The sequence below is a fragment of the Lepisosteus oculatus genome, chromosome 7, assembly GCF_040954835.1.
Source record: "Lepisosteus oculatus isolate fLepOcu1 chromosome 7, fLepOcu1.hap2, whole genome shotgun sequence".
Lineage (NCBI taxonomy): Eukaryota > Metazoa > Chordata > Actinopteri > Semionotiformes > Lepisosteidae > Lepisosteus > Lepisosteus oculatus.
The window spans coordinates 13,014,616-13,035,220 of record NC_090702.1 but is presented as its reverse complement, the minus strand read 5'-3'; the positions used below and the strand labels follow the sequence as shown (position 1 = coordinate 13,035,220).

General features: G+C 36.7%; 1 protein-coding gene across 2 annotated transcripts in view; it reads left to right on the top strand.

The window, feature by feature from the left end:
- Positions 1 to 20,605, top strand: part of ppp6r2a (protein phosphatase 6, regulatory subunit 2a) — a 45,386-nt gene that overhangs the window by 11,649 nt on the left and 13,132 nt on the right. For both annotated transcript variants that reach the window (XM_069192198.1, XM_069192197.1), the window contains exons 4-20: positions 879 to 944; positions 1,238 to 1,350; positions 2,358 to 2,471; positions 2,602 to 2,728; positions 3,213 to 3,365; positions 3,584 to 3,775; positions 4,516 to 4,580; positions 6,156 to 6,271; positions 7,271 to 7,356; positions 7,444 to 7,524; positions 8,415 to 8,512; positions 9,199 to 9,256; positions 11,389 to 11,516; positions 13,270 to 13,451; positions 15,566 to 15,737; positions 16,356 to 16,444; positions 17,351 to 17,558. In XM_069192198.1, the coding sequence (XP_069048299.1) occupies positions 879 to 944; positions 1,238 to 1,350; positions 2,358 to 2,471; positions 2,602 to 2,728; positions 3,213 to 3,365; positions 3,584 to 3,775; positions 4,516 to 4,580; positions 6,156 to 6,271; positions 7,271 to 7,356; positions 7,444 to 7,524; positions 8,415 to 8,512; positions 9,199 to 9,256; positions 11,389 to 11,516; positions 13,270 to 13,451; positions 15,566 to 15,737; positions 16,356 to 16,444; positions 17,351 to 17,558 (2,048 nt within the window). The remainder of the gene's footprint in view (positions 1 to 878; positions 945 to 1,237; positions 1,351 to 2,357; positions 2,472 to 2,601; positions 2,729 to 3,212; positions 3,366 to 3,583; positions 3,776 to 4,515; positions 4,581 to 6,155; positions 6,272 to 7,270; positions 7,357 to 7,443; positions 7,525 to 8,414; positions 8,513 to 9,198; positions 9,257 to 11,388; positions 11,517 to 13,269; positions 13,452 to 15,565; positions 15,738 to 16,355; positions 16,445 to 17,350; positions 17,559 to 20,605) is intronic.

The following is a 20,605-nucleotide window of genomic DNA, read 5'->3' as shown; positions in this document are numbered from 1 at the left end:
AAAAAGTGCAAGCACATCATGCCTAAATATGAATTCAATAATAAATATATTCAGTTCTGTTTGTCTGTTACCTATTGTCTGTAAGACTTTTTGTTTTAGACAAGTATACACGTATTAGTGGGTGTTTATTATAAGAAGGATTTTCTACTTTTTCCAATCATTTTTCTGTCAGGTGTAGCTCAGCAGCCTGCTTCGGATCAGCATCTCTGAAAACAGGCAGCACTGCATTATGCTGCTGATGTTATATTAAGCAATATGAAAGCAGTTCTTATGCTTTCTGAAACTTAGTATGGTATTCTAAAACCCTCATGTTGTTCTTTGGCACTTTTAAGATCAATTTATGTAAGGATATAGACAACATCTTTCTAAATCAAGTAGCAGGTGCAACAAAAAGAATATAATAAATAGGTGTCTTGTTGGGAAAACTCAGGTGAAACTTGACTATAGTAACCAGCTAATGTTTTTTCATCCCTGATTTCATTGCCATTGATGGTCTGATATTTCTCATTTATTCACTTCAAGGGAAAGGGTGTTTATAAACAAATGTATTCACTTTTTGTGGATATAATTTCTGTGGAAGCAGACAATGTTATTACCACCATAAAAAGTAATCAGTTGGTATTATAGACTTGAGTGTCATTGTAATTATTATTAAACCTTGTGCTTGTTATTTTGTTAATGAAATTGCTTTCTTTTGTTGGAAATGATGATAGCCTGAAAAATATTTTTTTTTTTTTATAAATGAAGCATTGTTATTCCCAGTGTAGAGTTAGGAGGTTTGGAGTTTGGAGATTTTTGGGAAATGGTGTGACTAGAGATATTCTATAGAATACTGTGGAATTTGAAATTGATGGTTTTAATTTTCTTTTTTTCTCCAGTGGCTAAATGAAGAGAAGCTGATCCAGAGACTTATAGAGCTTATTTGCACGGGAGCAGAGGAGGAGGTTAGTTGGGATTCAAAATCTTATTATTTGGACATATTTGAGACAACGGTGGACTTTTTCAGTATTGTTTTTGTTGCCAACACCTTCAACCATCTGATAGCGTAAATATAGGATTCAAGTTGTCTGAAATATAATATGGTGTTTTTCAGAAGAGTTTGCTGTTAGCTGTCTATTTTACTGTCTGTGAAAAAATATCAACTAAGTACACAGTAGTTGCTTTTTGTGTGAATGTTCATCATTTACACAAGCTCTCGGGAAATCACTTCATTAAGAGGGATTATTTTTATTTTTAGAAACAGTCCAATTCTTCTCAAACCCTGTGTGATATAATTCGACTGAGCAGAGACCAGGCAACACAGCTGCAAGACACCACAGAACCTGACCCACTGCTCACTGTGCTGGAGTTGTAAGTGTCTGCTTATTTCATTGTCCTGCACACTCACTCGTACTGTCTGTGAAAAATGAAAGGAACCCATACGCCTGTTTGGTCATGGAAAAAGGTAGAAAATAACACATAACTAAAGAGATGACATTACCACTGAATGACCCTTATGGTTTTCTGTTCTTCAGCTGGATAAACTCTGAAATGTAGAACAATAAAAAGGCTGCTTGCTTCACTACATTATATACATTAATGTACATTTACAGTTTTTTGCAACTTAAAGAATATACCAGCATTTAAAATCTATTTTTAGTACCCTCTCTTTTCTGTGTAATCTAAAACAGCTGAAGCACAGTCATATTGGGTTCTCTTAAAATGAAATGGCACTTTGTTCTCATGCTTCCTGTAGAAAATGTTTTGATTTTAGAGTGGAACTCTGAAAACTGTCTGTTAGATAAATTACTGTAAGTTTGGTAAAAATAAGCTTTAACATTTCATTATTGTTTTTAGTCAAGAAAGAACACACATTTTTCATAAGAATTATGTATTCATAGTGCCTTAACCATATTGAAGTGCGAAAGAGCAGTGCTAAAGCATTCCTAGCCTTAAGATTTTGTAGTGTCTGGTATTTTGAGCGTTATAAAAACCTGCCCTTATACTAAGTGATGCTAAATTAGTTCATATTTTAATTGAGGCTAAAAATATGTTCCCATGCCAGTGCAAATAAACTCAAGGTATTTCTACTCTCTTTTTAATTTAAAAGGTTTCTCAAAGTACTGAGCTTTAAAACTGATCAATAACCTTGCACAGTTTCAGTTCATCCTCTGTAAAGACCCACCTCTTGTAAACTTCTCATCTTTTCATATCAGTGTAGTGCTTAACAGAATTACAATTTATGTTTGTTTTATGAATGTCTATTTTTAATCATGAAACTCAAATGAACAACTCAAAGGAACTAAAATTATTTTAAAAAACTTTGTGACTTCATTGTGAAGAAAAAACTCAACATTTCATGTACTTTGCTTTGGCAGGCAGGAAAGTGTTGAACAGCTGTTGAAAAACATGTTTGAAGGAGATCACAGCGAGAGCTGCATAGTCAATGGAACGCAAGTGCTACTTACATTACTAGAAACCAGGAGACCAGTGTAAGCACTATTTTTCTTTGTGTTCTTCTCATTCCTTCTGCAGTTGCTGTAATTGATGTTTAAGAGCTGACAATGTTGGAGATAATACCTTTCCACTAGCTTACTTGTGTCCGTTTGCCTTTCTGCTCAGGGTCGAAGGGCTGATGGATTTGTGCTCTCAGGGATACGAAAGGTCTTACACTGTCAATAGCAGCATATTACATGGTATTGAGCCTCATTTAAAGGATTTTCACCAGCTCCTTCTTGAACCTCCTAAGGTAATCCTAAGGTGTTTGGTATTCTTTGTTAGCTTCTACATAGTTCCTACAGGAAGTTGTCATCATAGAGAACCACTCAGAATGGATGATTTACATGTGGACAGGAGATGTGAATAAGCGGATAATTAATAATTCAGTTTGAGTTTTAACACGTGCTTGATTTGGTTGAATTTATTTTTTTCCAGACTGATGGCAGGCTTTACCCCAGGCAATGGAACATTAACATTTCAGTTTCCAGAATACATTAAAGTTCATAGGTACAGTTTAGTGTTAGAAAAGATGTGGAATTAAGAACTGACAAAATGCATTCATCCTTAGAGTGGTGACTAGGAGGTCTGTGTGCAGCCTTACGCTGACTGAAGTTTCTGGAGCGAATTCTGGATAGATTAATTTTTGAAAAGGATTAGTTTAGGAAAGCTTGAATAAAAGCCAATTCATTGTGGAATGTGGTTGTTTTAGATTGTGCTTTTTATGTTTCAAACAGAAATGTGCAATATTGACCACGATTGGAGTGCTTGAAGAGCCACTGGGCAATGCTCGTCTTCATGTAGCCAGACTCATTGCCTCCCTTCTACAGACCAACATGCCCAGCATTACCGAGGAGCTTTGCAGGCTGAATACCATGGACCTTCTACTTGTGAGTTTTTTGTTTCCTAGAAATACTGTGAAAAGTTTGTATCTTTTGCTAATGAATTTCTACAGAACATCATTCAATTTATTTTTGTACGTCTTTGCACTGGTTTAAACAATAACTGAAGCTAAAAACTATCATGCTCTTTACAAAGCTGAAATATTGACTAATGCACCAGATGTCATTATAGATCTTCAATAACATGTTGCTTTTTCTGTGCCTAGGATTTATTTTTTAAGTACACCTGGAATAATTTTTTGCACTTCCAAGTGGAGCTGTGCGTGACAGCAATTCTGAACCACTCCGCCCACGAAGAGAAAGCTACAGGGAGTCCAGGCAATAAGGAAGAGGGGCAGAGCCCCACTGCCGACTCTGAGACTAACGACAGCTCATCTCAGAACATCCTTGTGGCTCACGTATGGTTTGCTTCTTTTCCATCTTTTTTACTTGATCATTTTCCTTGGGAAAACCTACCCGATTCTTTTATAAGAATACAAATTTAGTGTATTACTAACAGCGCATCATTTGAGTTTTTTGCATTTTCTGATTACTTATTTACAAGATATTTAACTATTCAATAGTTCAATAACCACAAAATGCAAAGCCTTTTAAAAATGTAGTTGAAAATTAACAATCATCTGGCATGTTTAAATAACTGTATAGCGAAAACTGACACACATTTGATCTGCATGCATCAGAGACTGTGGTGAACACAGGGGTCTTAATCAATGTTGTACCTCTAGGTCAGAAAACAGGTGGATGATTTGTTTGGGTCATTTTAAGACTAGAAAGCAAATGTTTAGATGGGACTTATAGTCTAGTCTTAAGTTTTTATGTTCTTATGTTCTTTATATTCTTATGTCTTATTGCTGTTGTCCGTGGGACTATTTCCCATTGTCCCATTTGTACTACTGTAAATCATATTGACTGTCATGTACATTTTGCACAATGTGGTTGTTTTAATAAAAAATGTTTTACAAGCAGGCTGCATATACTGTATATGCAGTATAAATTTGTCAAAAATGCCCCATGCTTTTCACTATCCAAGGGATTAAGCCATTAAAACAAGGTACATACTGGTTGGATGACCTCTGCAGTATTCAAATGCAGTCTTTCTTCATTCTGTTATGTTTTATTGTGTGTTCTTTCTCAAAAGCTTTTCCAGAAGTGCCGGTTGGTGCAGAGGATATTAGATGCCTGGGAAGCCAATGACAAAATACAGTAAGGATTTCTATGAGGGCTGACAAAGCCAGTGTCAGAACTAATAACTCTGTCGCATTTGCAATAACCTAACAGAGAGAGTGTTATCCCCAAAGGGCAATTTGTCTTAAGGAAATAGACAATATAAAGAAAATACACAAACAGTACACATATATGTGCACAGGAGAATAATCTGTTAAGCAAGGTTATATATATAACCTGTTTGTTTTTAAATTGGGAAATCTGTATCTGTGTTCTGGGAGAAGTAATTGGAATTAATTAAACAAAAAGTGTGAGGGATCCTGGAGAACGGAGTATCCTTTACACAATACTCGTAACTGATAGATGTGGGATCTGGCCTAAAAACTAGCTCCAATTACTTTCTGATATAGTTTGACAATACTCCCCAGTTTGTTCCTAAGATTCAGTTTCCCAAATCAACAAATCAGAGTAAAGGTTAAAGCAGATTCAATAAAAGACTGATCAAACATGTTTATCACCCTTAAACAATTAAACAGTTTATCACCTTTAAAATAGTTTTGTTCCTACCAAGTGGTAAACTCATCCACAGCTGGTCCATTGACCCACTCCTCTACTTGCAACAAAACTAACAGTAACAGTGTCTCCCACAAATTTAATTTTGTGTCTGGAGCGGTGATAACTCTTTCAATTATTTTGTATTCTACAAATGATGTCACATGTATACAACAAATGATTTATATAGAACAAAGCAGCCAGTAGGTAAGGTTGAGTACATTTAAATGCTGAAGAAAATCCACAAATAGCAACCTAGCATGAGTCTTATTTTTCTCAAGATGCTGGAGGGCAAGATTAAGAACACATACTGTAGCATCTTCCACATCCCTACGTGCCTTATAAGCAAAATGAAATGGGCCTAACTGATCTTGTGCCTTTGCCACAATCTTGATTTTCACAATCTATTCAAAAGTTTTCATAACCAGTGAGGTGGGGGCTACTGGTCTCTAATCATTAAGTGAACTAGGAGATACGAGCTTTGCCACTGGGAACTCAGCTGATTCTTTCCAGATCCTAGGAACCTTTCGCTGACTTAATGACATTTGGAAAATAAAGAGAGAAAAAAAGCCACACAGCTGTTTGGCACACCTGAGGAATCGGAGGAAACCAGGATTTTAATGTCTTGTTACAAATCAAGTGAGGAATCCAGTTTCAGGTTAATCCAGAATTAAACCATTGCGAAACTGGCATAGTTACTGGCAGCTCTGTGGGTCAGAACAGAAGCTGTCTGAATCTAAAAATAGATGGCTAGAGACCAATAGTCTACCAGCTGATTCACCTTCACTGATGCCGAGGACATTGTGCAACAGCACATAAAAGGAAAAAAAATAACTTTCTGAGAGCATTACTAAACACAGTGGTTTAAAATTACAAAGAAAACGTTTAAAAAATAAGAAAAAAAGACTTGTCAGTACTTTGTATGTATTACAATGGTTTAAGGTGTGATTGAAGCATAAGGTCTGCAGTTTTGTTTAGTCTTCCAAATGACAAACACCATTCAGAGGTTTTAGATGTGACTTTCATAACTCGCATATTATGCTAACCATGCTTCTGTTGCAGGGCAGAAGGAGGGATGAGAAGAGGCAATATGGGACACCTCACAAGAATAGCCAATACTGTGGTACAAAACATGGAGAAAGGGCCTGTCCAGGCTCAAATCGTTGACCTCATCAAAGGTATTCATGTAGCGTGCTCTTCACACCACTGTCCTGTGAATGTATTCGTAACAACGATAACATTGTTCACTATGTGTCAGAAAAGAGAATAACAAATGACTGTTTATTACTAATTAACTTTATTATTCTCCTTTACCAGAATAAGTAGAAATTACATAAAAGTTAAGAATTTAATTATATTCCCCTGCTACACTGCATACCACAGTTACACAAAAGTATCACCCTTAATATGATTGCATTGCCATAGGGAACAGAGTACCTAAACTCCATTTCTTACAAATCAAACAAGAACACAATCTTTATTCTGTACTTTAGACAACTATACTATTAAACACACGTGTGTTCTTAAGCACTGTATCCTTGTGTACATATGTGCTGTACACAAGGATACAGTGATGTAATTATCACACAAATACCCAGAACCGATTTATAACACAACACACATTCCCTGTTCAGTTATCCAGCTGTCCCTGGCTTTGTGTTTTGCACCTGTTCCATGATGCAAAAATAAGAGTAAACCTGTGGATCCCAGGGCATCACATAGGGGACAACAGGCCCTGTTTGTACTGCCGTGCAGCCTGGTCTTATGGGAAACAGGACTCTATAAAAGTCTTGGCTTTTTTTACGGAAAGCAAAGGATTTCCTGGTAAGCCTGCCCATGCCTCATGCAAGGAGCGTTTAATATGCTGCTGGAAACTCTTGGACAGTCGATGATTGGACCGGCATTGATTTGAACTGCCAGCAGGTCACTGTGTGAAATACCAGCCAAGTCTATCTGGATGAGGCACTTGAGGGTCACGAGAGCACAGCATTCCCTTTTTACTCTTTTCGCAATAACGGTAAAATCCACCCTGAAAAGCGACATACTTGTTTCCTTATAACGAAACTGGTACACTTTTCACTGCTTAAATTGTGGTTCCCTGAATCATTTTTGGTTTTATCCTTAATACGGAAGTACCAGCCAGAATGTGTAATGTGTATCGTGCTGTGGTCTTGCAGAGCTACCTGAGGATTGCCGAGGACGGTGGGACAGTTTTGTAGAGGAGACGCTGACAGAAACCAACAGGAGAAACACAGTAGATCTGGTGAGGGCATGGAAGTGCGGTTTTCTTTTATCTCGATTCGACTGGCAAACCTAGAGACAGGCTTAATATAATGTTTCTGTTTTTCAGGTGACTACACACAATCTACATTCTTCCAGTGAGGATGATGATATAGAAAGCCCGTTCCCCAATGAGCTGTCACTTCAGCAAGTAAGATTGCCTTCTTTTAATATTTACATGGGTGTGAAACACAGGGTTGAGAAAATTAAGTTGCTCTGGGTATTAGTCACTCTCATGAACGAGCATCAAAAGTGCACTATAGGGCAAGTGATAGACCGTAGAGGTAATACTGACAAAAGTTTGAAGATTCTCACTTGCTTCTTTTTGTTGTCATCAGTCTTCACCCAGCCTGCAGACATATTTAAGATATTGTACTGTATCTGTGCTTGAGCTATTACATTTTTCTAGTAGTTTGGAACATTATTGATTTGAATGCTCTGTTGAAACATAATTTTGTAAAGAAGTGTAAAATCGAGACTCAGGATAATAGAAGAAACTGAAATGCTTCTCAGCTTGTGGACAGAAAGCCAAATTAAGCCGTAATCTGCTGCTGTTTTTTTTACTGTAAAGGAATATTATTTCTAAATTTATTTACCTCAGAAAACAGATCTTAATTAAAATACATATAATTTGTATTTCTCAATATTTTCTTACAGAAAGCTTTACTCTCAAGTTTCTCCATCAAAGGTTTTTATTGATGAGTGATGAAAACTAACACAGATTTTGTAACATGTTCCTCATTTTTCATTCTTTTATGTCTTTAAAATGTTCACATAACACTGTTATTATGCAACGGTTGTATAACAAATCCCATCCATTGTGGTGACTCTATGAACTCTCTACCCTCTAACCCAAATTCAGTTGCCATTTAATCAATGGTTACTATTACCTAGTTTTCGCCAACTGTGTTTTTTAGGAATTTGAGGAAATTGGCTGTATTTAGTAACTGTATCTGTCCATTTTAATCTTTGATGCCTTTTCAGATTTAAATATTTCAACCCTTGAAATATTTCAACCCCATTTGTTTCTGACTTTCCTAGGCTTTCTCAGACTATCAAATCCAGCAGATGACAGCCAACTTCGTTGATCAGTTTGGTTTTAATGATGAGGAATTTGCCGAACATGATGACAACATCAAGTCAGATTTTAAACTTTATTTTTTTTTAAACATGTCATTTGCACCATTGTACCATTTAAAATATTAATATCTAAATTTGTAGTAACTACTTTGAATTGTTTTTTTTTGCTTATATACATTATATACATTTTTGCTTATAACATTTACAGTACTTTTAAAAATACATACACTAAACAGTAAGGCTTTAAATTGTGCTTCTGAAAAGTAATATTGTAGATATTTAGCAAATGCTTGTATTTTTTTTGTTGAATTGTAAAAATATTTGGGTGTTTGAACGTTTTGTTCAAACCAAAGCGAAAGAAGTTTCTATGTAACAAATTGAAATTTATGGTGTATGTCAAACACAACCAAATGGTGTTCCTTTTGTTATCTTGAATTTTCTAACTTTTAAGAGGGTATATAATATACTAAGTAGCAAGTAATAGGTTTATTCCATGCTGAAAAGAGCAGGAAGGAAACAAAAACTTCTTCCAGTGTGAGCCGAAATGTTGTGTTTCCATTCTTGTCTTCTCAGCATGGAATAAACCTATTACTTGTTCCTTTGCAGCCTACACATGCTGATGCAGCTACCCTCCTGAACTACAATGTACAAAACCATAATTCAGACTTTCAAAATGTTTTTTTTATTTAATTCTTTCTTCAAAGCTTCAGTTTTTTCAATGCAGTTTTATCTTTTCTCTTTTTAGTGCCACGTTTGATAGGATTGCAGAAATAAATTTCAACCTAGATGCTGATGATGAAAGTGTAAGTTATTTTATTACAGTGCCTAATATAATTTATTGGCTAATTTTGAGGTTATACCTCCAAAACCTTGTTAGAAATGGTAGATGACAAGTACATATAACATTCACAAGGTTTCTTTTCATCTTCCTCAAGAGACAATAATTCTATTCACATTTTCAAGGTTATGGTTATGAAGTTGTAACTACAGCAGAAAAGTGATAGAATCCTTTTTCACTGCATAGTAAAAAATAGTTTCCATGTTTTCCATTTTTCGTTTTGTCTGTAGCAGAGTATGTGGTATTGCTTTCCATAAAAATCTTTATGATAAAACTGAGCAATGAATAATCAGAGAAATGCTACATGTTTATTTTAATTAAATCACTGAATTACAGTGCCTTGCGAAAGTATTCGGCCCCCTTGAACTTTTCAACCTTTTGCCACATTTCAGGCTTCAAACATAAAGATATACATTTTTTATTTTATGTGAAGAATCACCAACAAGTGGGACACAATTGTGAAGTGGAACGAAATCTATTGGATTTTTGAAACTTTTTTAACTAATAAAAAAATGAAAAGTGGGGCGTGCAAAATTATTCGGCCCCCTTGCGTTAATACTTTGTAGAGCCACCTTTTGCTGCGATTACAGCTGCAAGTCGCTTGGGTTATATCTCTATCAGTTTTGCACATCGAGAGACTGAAATTCTTGCCCATTCTTCCTTGCAAAACAGCTCGAGCTCAGTGAGGTTGGATGGAGAGCGTTTGTGAACAGCAGTTTTCAGCTCTTTCCACAGATTCTCAATTGGATTCAGGTCTGGACTTTGATTTGGCCATTCAAACACCTGGATACGTTTATTTGTGAACCATTCCTTTGTAGATTTTGCTGTATGTTTGGGATCATTGTCTTGTTGGAAGATAAATCTCCGTCCCAGTTTCAGGTCTTTTGCAGACTCCAACAGGTTTTCATCCAGAATGGTCCTGTATTTGGCTGCATCCATCTTCCCCTCAATTTTAACCATCTTCCCTGTCCCTGCTGAAGAAAAGCAGGCCCAAACCATGATGCTGCCACCACCATGTTTGACAGTGGGGATGGTGTGTTGAGGGTGATGAGCTGTGTTGCTTTTACGCCAAACATATCGTTTTGCATTGTGGCCAAAAAGTTCGATTTTGGTTTCATCTGACCAGAGCACCTTCTTCCACATGTTTGGGGTGTCTCCCAGGTGGCTTGTGGCAAACTTTAGACGAGACTTTTTATGGATATCTTTGAGAAATGGCTCTCTTCTTGCCACTCTTCCATAAAGGCCAGATTTGTGCAGTGTAAGACTGATTGTTGTCCTATGGACAGACTCTCCCACCTCAGCTGTAGTTCTCTGCAGTTCATCCAGAGTGATCATGGGCCTCTTGGCTGCATCTCTGATCAGTCTTCTCCTTGTCTGAGCTGAAAGTTTAGAGGGACGGCCAGGTCTTGGTAGATTTGCAGTGGTCTGATACTCCTTCCATTTCAAGATGATCGCTTGCACAGTGCTCCTTGGGATGTTTGAAGCTTGGGAAATCTTTTTGTATCCAAATCCGGCTTTAAACTTCTCCACAACAGTATTACGGACCTGCCTGGTGTGTTCCTTGGTCTTCATGATGCTCTCTGCGCTTTCAACAGAACCTTGAGACTATCACAGAGCAGGTGCATTTATACAGAGACTTGATTACACACAGGTGGATTCTATTTATCACCATCAGTCATTTAGGACAACATTGGATCATTCAGAGATCCTCGCTGAACTTCTGGAGTGAGTTTGCTGCACTGAAAGTAAAGGGGCCGAATAATTTTGCACGCCCCACTTTTCATTTTTTTATTAGTTAAAAAAGTTTCAAAAATCCAATAGATTTCATTCCACTTCACAATTGTGTCCCACTTGTTGGTGATTCTTCACATAAAATAAAAAATTTATATCTTTATGTTTGAAGCCTGAAATGTGGCAAAAGGTTGAAAAGTTCAAGGGGGCCGAATACTTTCGCAAGGCACTGTATATGGAACTGTAGTGATGGTAAACTAAAATGTACAGTAAATGTTGTTTGCACCACACTTTGGTAAGAGCCTAGTAATAAGGCTTTCTATAGAGAGGCTCTTCTAGTAAGCAGTCTTGTCTTTTTTCATTCAGGCAAATGCAGCAGTTTTCGAGGCATGCTGTAAAGAGAAAATACAGCAGTTTGACGATAACGAAGATGAAGAGGATATCTGGGAGGAGAAAGAAATAAACTATGCAACACAAGTCAAGTCAAGAACACGGTAAATGATCTTATGCATTTTATTCACTTAGCATAACTAAAATAAAACAAAATGTGTTAAAAATGTTCTGATCAATCTAGCTCTGGTCACCAAACTGAAGGACTGTATATGTACTGCGTTAATTAAATTGAATGGACAAAATTCATACATACACTTTTAAAATACTGTAATTTGTTGATGTTCCTTTCTTGTTTGTTTTTTTAACTACGGAGTGCCCTGATTTTTGCCATCCGATCTAAACACCATTAACTCTCAAACAAGTAAACTCAGAAGCAGCTATAGATATTAGTAGTGACTTGTGATTTTTTTTCAGATGAATTTTCCAAGTACTTGCAAAGACTAAACACAGAATAATATTTTGTGATATTGGAGAATAAACATTATCAATGGGGGTGCTTATGTTAGCACAAATGATGTTTTACAGTAAGCAAATTTGCATTAAACAGTTTATAATGCACTTCATAGGGATTGATTCACAATAAAACTCAATAGGCTGTGTTGTGTATTTAAATTATATGTATACACACATTATTGAAAAATGCCTGTTGATAATATAAAGTTTTTTTTGTCCACCTCTGGCATAGCTCTCAAATTAGGAATTTGTCTTTCCGCATACCCCAACTCTCCATGAGACACACAGACAGGGAGAGAAGCTCGGGGTCAGAGCGCAGGGTCACCCATTTATACGGTGCTCCTGGAGCAGCTGGGGTTAAGGGCCTTGCTCAACCTTTTCAGATGCAACCTTCCAGCCACGGGCACAGATCCTTGGCTACAGTGCCACCACACTGCATTGCATAAAGCATTTTGGAATCTTTTTTAGTGAAAAAGAGCACTATATATATAGTTTTAGTTTTGGCACAGGGTTTGAATGTGTTCAGAATGTTTTGATCTGTTCAATTAAAAAATAATTGCTATACCAGGGCACTGTTCCTTGTCCATATTTACAACACAAAAACATTGTCATACAACCAGGTTTGGAGTATATGGTAATTTGCCATCTGCAAGTAATACCCAAGACAAAGCTTAAAATATGACCAAACAGGGAGTGATGATGCATGGATAATCCTATGAATATCATTACAGACGGATAGGTACTGCTTGCCCGCGGGTGATTTTAATTATGCCAGCTTGTGCCTCAATTCTGCCCTCTTACAAAACACTTTCATTGAAATGTCACCCTTCTAAATGTCATTTGGAAAATTTTCTGTCAGTGCTGTGACAGATATTGATGATTTTTCTACCTTAAATATTTATTCTAAATTAAAATGCAAGTTCAAGGGCACCCCCAATCTGTTGCTTTAAAACTCTTTGATAAGAGTAGTTAATCTTATTTGAAGATTCGTTTTTGAAGTAGCAAGTCATTTTGTTCTATAGTTTTAGTTTGATAAAAATTTAAATCACCCTTTTGTCCTTTTCATTACCAAAAACATTAGCTACGCTGGATCAGATCTTTATTTTTTCTAATTTGATGTCCTGAGCCACGCTTAACCTGTTATTTAGAAGAGTCAGACTGTTGTGCAAACTGTTATGCAGGACGAAGGCCGGCACTGAATTTCTGTTTTCAGAAACAGACTTGCTTCCTGTGCAGAAATGAATTACAGATTCATCACAGTTCTGCCCACAAAGCTAAGCAGTCGCCAAGCACTTTATATACTGCCAATGCAAGCAGCACAGGAACACTGGCTGAGGTAATCAGTTTACACTGTCCTGTCATGACTCGTATATTACTGTGTGCAATCCCCATTTGCTCCAGGTTTGGAGTTTCCCGTACATCTGAAAGCTCTTCCAAGAGCGATGTGGAGAATGGAGAGCAGGATAGAAACATCAATTCGGACGAAGAGGAAGAGGAGCCGGGGACGAAAGAGGCCATTACTGACCAAGAAAACAGCAGGAACAAAAGCCAGACTGATGCCAAAGAGGCACATTCACCAGAAAGTAAGGATTCAGTTCCTTTCTTTCTTTCTTTTCTTCTCAGGGTTCTGCACCACAGTGCCGTTTACCTTATTGTGACAGGAATATCAGGGATTTAAGTCACCCTATTTGAGCTGCTTTGTACTGTTGTCTTGCTCCTTTCAAAATGTATTTTTAGGGCATTTTAAATGTAGCTTATCGTAACAAGATCATAACAGTGGCAAAGCCTTATCATTCACCCGATCAGATCACATTTAGAATGCCGTATTCATTTTTGGACCCAGCCAGTCAGTAATGGCCAAATTTCCCATGCCTCCTAATAATCCCCCTCTATGAATTGGCTACATTACTTTGTCATCGTCCCCCTCCCCCAGGCGGAGGGACGCACCGGTTGGAGTATTCTCGGTCGCATTTAATGGCAACGTCAGCTCAAAGATTTGGTTCAAACCACCAAATGGAGACGGGAGTGCCGACAAGCGGACCCTGCTGATCCGGGATTAACGCTAGGATGAGAGATATTCATTTTTGGAATCCGTTATACAAAAAAGAATTGCTGCAGTAAAAATTGAATGAAGTGTGGGCAGTATAATTCCAGGATCTGAAAAGTGTGACAAACACTAAAATAGAGGTTAGAGTTAGTCTCTTAAGTCATGCACAAAGTCCTCTTGGAGATTCTGCTAGATTCTGCTTCTGTAGTCCAGTACTCAGAATCTTGAAAAACAGAATTTACAAAAAATGGGCACTAGAATCTGAAGACACAAAGTGAAGTATATTAGTCTTAGTATATTTAAAGCAAGAAGTGGGTGTAATAAAATACACTCCATGACTGTAATACGCAAAGTTTATGTATTGCTGGGTTAACTTTTGAAGTGTTTAACCCACGCAGTGCTGTTATCCAGCAAATCCAAATCCATATAAATCTTTTTTTTTCTTAAACATGATTTTTGTTTTAAACATTACAAAAGGCTTGTAGTTCAAATTAAATCAAGTTTATTAAATCAAGAATGCAGTTAGTGAGACTCAAGTTATCTTTATCCTAGTTCCAAAAATAATTTTAGGGATTACAGAACAGCTTTAGAAGGGGGATTCTTCTTTATTTTGTTTATATGTAATTTGAATTGGTTTTATTTTATGGCCAGCAGTCATATCACTCTGCAACTCACAACTGGCAACCCACTGAAGCTAAGCAGGTGTGAGCCTGGTCAGTACCTGGATGGAGACCACCTGGGAAAAACTAAGGTTGCTGCTGGAAGAGTGTTAGTGGGACCAGCAGGGGGCGCTCACCCTGTAGTCCATGTGGATCCTAATACCCCAGTATAGTGACAGGGACACTATCAGATGAGACATAAAACCAAGGTCCTGACTCTCTGTGGTCATTAAAAATCCCAGGGTGTTTCTTGGAAAGAGTAGGGGTGTAACCCCGGCGTCCTGGCCAAATTTCCCATTGGCCCTTACTGATCATGGCCTCCTAATAATCCCCATCTCTGAATTGGCTTCATTACTCTGCTCTCCTCCCCACTGATAGCTGATGTGTGGTGAGCGTTCTGGCGCACTATGGCTGCTGTCGCATCATCCAGGTGGATGCTGCACATTAGTGGTGGTGGAGGGGAGTCCCCATTACCTGTAAAGCTCTTTGAGTGGAGTGTCCAGAAAAGTGCTATATAAGTGTAAGCAATTATTAATTATTGTTATTGTTTTTTTGTAATACCAAAATATAGAGTGCATACTAGAACTTCCAAAAATATTAATAAATCCATTATGTACTCAAGATGTGTTCTTTGCACAGGTGTACTAAATTACTAAGTTATTAAGTTAAGAGTTTTTTGGTTCTAAATCTGAAAATCAATATAGACTACATTTTGTAATGGTTTTTCAAAAAAGTTTCCTTTTGGTTCACTTCTGTTCATCCAACAGCTGTCACAACAGTATCTGACAAATATTTTCAAAGATATTCTTGTAATTTAACTCTTAATAACCTACCAGTGAAGTTCTTCAACTAAATCCTATCTGACACTACAGGCAAGTTAATGCCATTTCTTAACTAAATATAAGTCAATATCTTATTAGTTACGGTTTCAGCATGTTGTTCAGTGTTTACTGCCTTCAGATTTGGTGGATCTTGCTTTTTGTTTTCACAGGCCCTGGATGGACAGCTGACTTTGAAGACATGGTGAATTCGAAGCCTCCGGCCCCCTGTGTGGCTGTAGATGTAGGTTCCAGTGTTTGGGACTCGGCTGTTGCCCCTCAAAACACCAGTGAAACTGAGGAGAAAGGATGGGCAAAGTTCACCGATTTCCAGCCTTTCTGTTGGTGAGTGTAGGTCTTGAGCACATAGAACACATAAAACTTTTTACAGTGCACGTAAATAACTTTCTTTTTATTGTGAGTATATTTAGAACTGAAGAAATGTTTTATAGAAGAAATTAAAAAAAAATCCTCCTTTTGGGGACCTGTGAAAGTGTGAAATGGGGGTCACTTTACTGATGTGAGCTTTTGAGTTCTGTAGGGGAAATTAAGGAAGTTTTTATTCTCCAACTGTTTTATCAGCAAATTTAAGCAATTGTTGAGCTGACGTCATTGTTCATGTTAGCTCTCTTCATTGAAAAAATGTAATTAAGATAAACATGTTAATTATATAAGGATGTATATTACAAATCCAATTGTTTCCTCATCAATAATGACAAATCTGAACACTAACTGAACTATAATGAAACTAAAATAATAAAAAGTGTTAAGTAAAAGGAGCTTTAACTTATATGGAAGTTTTTAGGTTTATTGCTTGACATGTGAGCCTTTAGTTTTTGTGCTGAACTACTCCTTTCTCTATGGCAGACTGTGCCTGATGTCCTCACTTTCTTCTTTTACATTTGATGGTGCATATGAAGTTCCTTTATTGTAGGTTTTTATTTGTAAATGCTGTTTTTGCAGCTCAGAGTCTGGCCCCAGATGTAGCTCCCCTGTTGACTCAGACAGTAATGATTCTGAAGGACATCCCAAACAAAATCAGGATAAAAACTGTAAGTATACGAGCAGCATTGCTTGGCAGACGTGCTCTCATGTGTCTTGGATGTGTTATTTCTGCGGTTTCTAGGAATTGGGACTCCATTTCCTGTACTATAAGCAGCTGAAACCTATATACACCACTATCTCTTTTTATGAATGTTATTTTTATGAAAATTCAATACTACAAAGCATGTGAATAGTTACCCATTTAGTTACCTATAGTTATAATAGTAACTAATAACTATAATGGAATATTTACCCAATCTGGGATTCGAAACGGATTTAATTGAAATGTAATTTAATGGAAATGTTTTTTTTCTTTTTACGAATTTTCTCTGTACGACAAGGTTTTTGGTCAACAAATAGTTGGTAAAAAGAAGTATAGGTGTATTTTTTTTTCAGTTTGGAAACTTTTCTGTGGGTTTATAACTTATTTAAATGCACTGCAACACCACCTTGTGGCAGTTGAGATGTACTGTTAAGGACACGAAAATCCATGCTTTCTGAAACAGAATGTTTGAATAATACCACTATTAAGTAAATACCTATTAAGTAAATACCTCAACCTATTTAGGTTTGTTTGCATTTCTGTATTTTTTTGTTTTTATTTTTCTGCATGGGTCCTATTTTCTGAAGTAAAACAGAACAATTTTGTTGATATACAAGACGAATATTTAAGTTTTTCTGTGTTGTGATCAACTGATTTAATATAACTGAAAATTGAAATTCCTTAGAAACATTAATAAGGCAAATGAAGAAGAAAGAAACACTTATGCTGGCAACTCTCTCAAGACAGTGAAACAGTAACAGGGCCTTTGTCATTTCCTTAGTGTCTTACCTTTAAGTGACTTGCAAGGGTCTGTCAGTGCACACTGCAGCAGATGTAGAGACACTGATGTATCGCTGTGTGACTGTTGCAGTCATCAGCTCCTCTCCCTGCGTGTGGAATGTGTGTGTGGCGCGGAAGGCACCTCTTGTGGCATCAGACAGCAGCTCCTCAGGGGGATCTGACAGCGAGGAGGACGAAGACAAAGCAGACATTGTCACAGAAACCATAACAACAGGCTCGGGCCATGAAACCATCAAACTCACCATGGATGCCAAAAATGAGAAAGCAGTCTTCACAAGGTGCGGTACAAAACAAAACTGTGACAGTTAGTTTATTTTTCTTTAGTTCGTTAATAACAGGTGATGTTCGATGCAGATTCCCATGTTCAGTAAACCTAGAGATTTTAACAAAGTTATTTTGTGTTTACCTCTCACTGATCTCTAAGAAAAATAACTCATCTGTTCTCATGTCTTTCATGTAACTCTGCCTCATGTTGGCCATGTTACATTTTTAGGCAGTAGCACGTGGTTTCCTGTGGAGTCTGCTCTTTCTTAGAGTAAACTTTTGGTCACTTAGAGAAGAGCTTAGGGGGCTGAAGTTAATTTATCCTTTAATACCACAATATCATTTAATTGCAAAGCCATCATTATTCAGTGAGCATGAGACAAAGATTAGTTTGTTTTTTATTAAAGATTTTTTAGAAAACTCAGAGTTATTTAAAGCTTAATACAGGTTTAGGTTTTGAATATTTCTCCAAAACAGACTTTTGTTATGAAATGCAAGCACTGCAGGGCATGATATCCCAGCTGGGATATGATATCCCTGTGTGATGTTGTCACGCAGTAAAGGATACCTCACGCTATGTTCATACACTGAGCTTGGTTTCCTTAATAAGAAGATAGTGTCAACCCACGGAAAGTATGTTTCTGTTCATTTGTATAAATTCAAATATATTTGCTTAAATTTTTACATGGTTATGTGTTCTGGAAACACGTGCAGAGTGTAATTTTAAGACTGCATTTGTAGTCTTGGAGATTCATAGAGTTGTTCAATTTAAACTCTCTAGCTATGCACTGCCTTATCCTGTGACAATTATAGAACTCAGTGACAGCCGCATAAAAAAAGTCTAATTGGATTTTCTTGCTGCAGTGTGGGATGATTGTTTCTAGCATGAATGTTGAATCTTTAGAATGTGAAATCACGGGAAAATAATTTCCTTCATGTTCTGTATGCATTCTGAAAAATTGTCTCCCCCCTCCCCCACAGGTTGGTTTAGAACATTGCCTTACTCGGATAAACGTCCTTCTGTTAACTCTCAGGATCTCTGTTCTCTATCAAGTGATTGCAGTCAGCTTCAAAGAAAATATGTAATTACTAAATATTGCATTTGACCCCCTAGATTTTCAGAATGTATTCAAATCAGTCGCTGGGCTCTTTTATGGCTTTTCCTGATTCTACTGAACGTCAGATACTGCCTTAATAGTCTTAAGGGGTTATCTATATTTATCTAGTGGGATACCTTAGCCATTCCTTCATATCTAAAGCTGTCTTGAGAATGTTTTTATGACTGTTTTATTATTTACTGTGTTCATTAATTTCTGGCATCATCCTTGGGCATGGCAACTAGAGCAAAGGAACCGCACAGGTACAAATCAGTATAGAACTGTTCTTTTCTTTGTGACCCGTGATGTACATACGGCCCAATCCCTACATCAGTACATGTACTTTGAAGCGCACAGATGCTTTAGATTACTTTTGAAATGCTCACTATCCCATTGTCTTAAAGTGCTTTTTTTCACCTTGACCTCTTCTTTTTGGGATATTTGGTGGGAAATTGGGGAAAACATGACCCTCTATTTTCTGTCATCTGACATTTTGAAAACAGAGACCTCATCAGCATTAAGACATCAAATGTACAGTATTTTGTGGCTCATTAAAGCCTTCCTTTCTTACACTTAAAAGACAAGGGGATACTGTATTGGCCTTTTTATTTCATTGTTTTTTTTTTTCCGATTCAGAAACTGAAAGTAAAGGCGTGTTGCTCTCTACCATTCAGGTAATAGCCAGCGATGAAGCCTTTTACTTTACAGTAAAGCACCACTTACTGTACTTGTGTGACATGTTAGTTGGAGAGTAATGGGAAGGGGTGACCAAGACATCTTACTATAGAGGTTTCTGTGACCAACTAGATGCAACAACTCTCGGTGCGAACTGCAGAACAGGAATCTGGTATATTTGCATATAGTTTTTTTTTTTTGGGGGGGGGATATATATAGATTACATTCACAAGTAATCCATTAGCAAGGCAAGAGATGGGTATCACACTACAGTACCTTGCAAAAGTATTCAGACCCTTGACCAATATTCTCATTTTACTGAATTACAGCATATTATAGAATATTTCACTTTTTCTGCCTTCACAAGTTTATATTGTAAAATATATGTATTTATAAGATACTTAGATCTAAAGAAAAGCAATATCTTAAATATGAAATATGATATACTCCCCAGACTATCTTAAAGTCAGTGAATCCTGAAATTATATACTGTGTAATCTTGTATTCTATTTTATGATTAATTCTATGCTGAAGTGCAAATGTTAATCTAACATTTTTTTTTAAATGTTAGATTAGAGCTACAGCAAAACATTAATGCCACAGTAGTTATTGGTTAATGAAACAATATTCTCTTGAATTCTTAACCAAGACATGTGAATGTACAACTTGAAAACAACTGCAGTTGATATGAGCTGATAATACTGAAATGTGAATATTTTTTCCCCATGCAAAAAGTCAGATCAGGTTTTATAAAAGTGGTTTTGAAGAACCCTAAAACAAAGAAAGAAAAATACTTTAAAAGGTGGTTTGATCATTTTATTAAGTATGTTTGATACACATTTAAATTAAAGCAGTGAACATTTCATGATCTCACTTAAGTTCCATAATATTTCCATATTTTTTAATTAAAATGAGGCTTACATTATAAAGCCTGATTGAAGAATCTAGGAGATTACCACAGATTCATCGTGCTATGTATTTTTTCTTAAGTAACTTGCGTGAAAATATTTTAATTCCATTCTTCTGTAAATAGAGTATCAGTGTACACTAAATACATGGAAATAATGATTTTAATCATTTAATAATCTAGTTTTAAATTAGAAGTAAAATAGGACAATTTCTTAATTCCTTAAACACTCCTTTCCAACCTCCTCTCACTCTAAATAGAAGCATATGTGCTGCACAGGTATGACAACAGCACCTTTTTGTTTCTGCTTTTCATAAAGTCAAAGTAGGCAAAGTACGTGGGGTCACACTTAGGGCTTTAACTCTGTTGTGTAATGACTGGT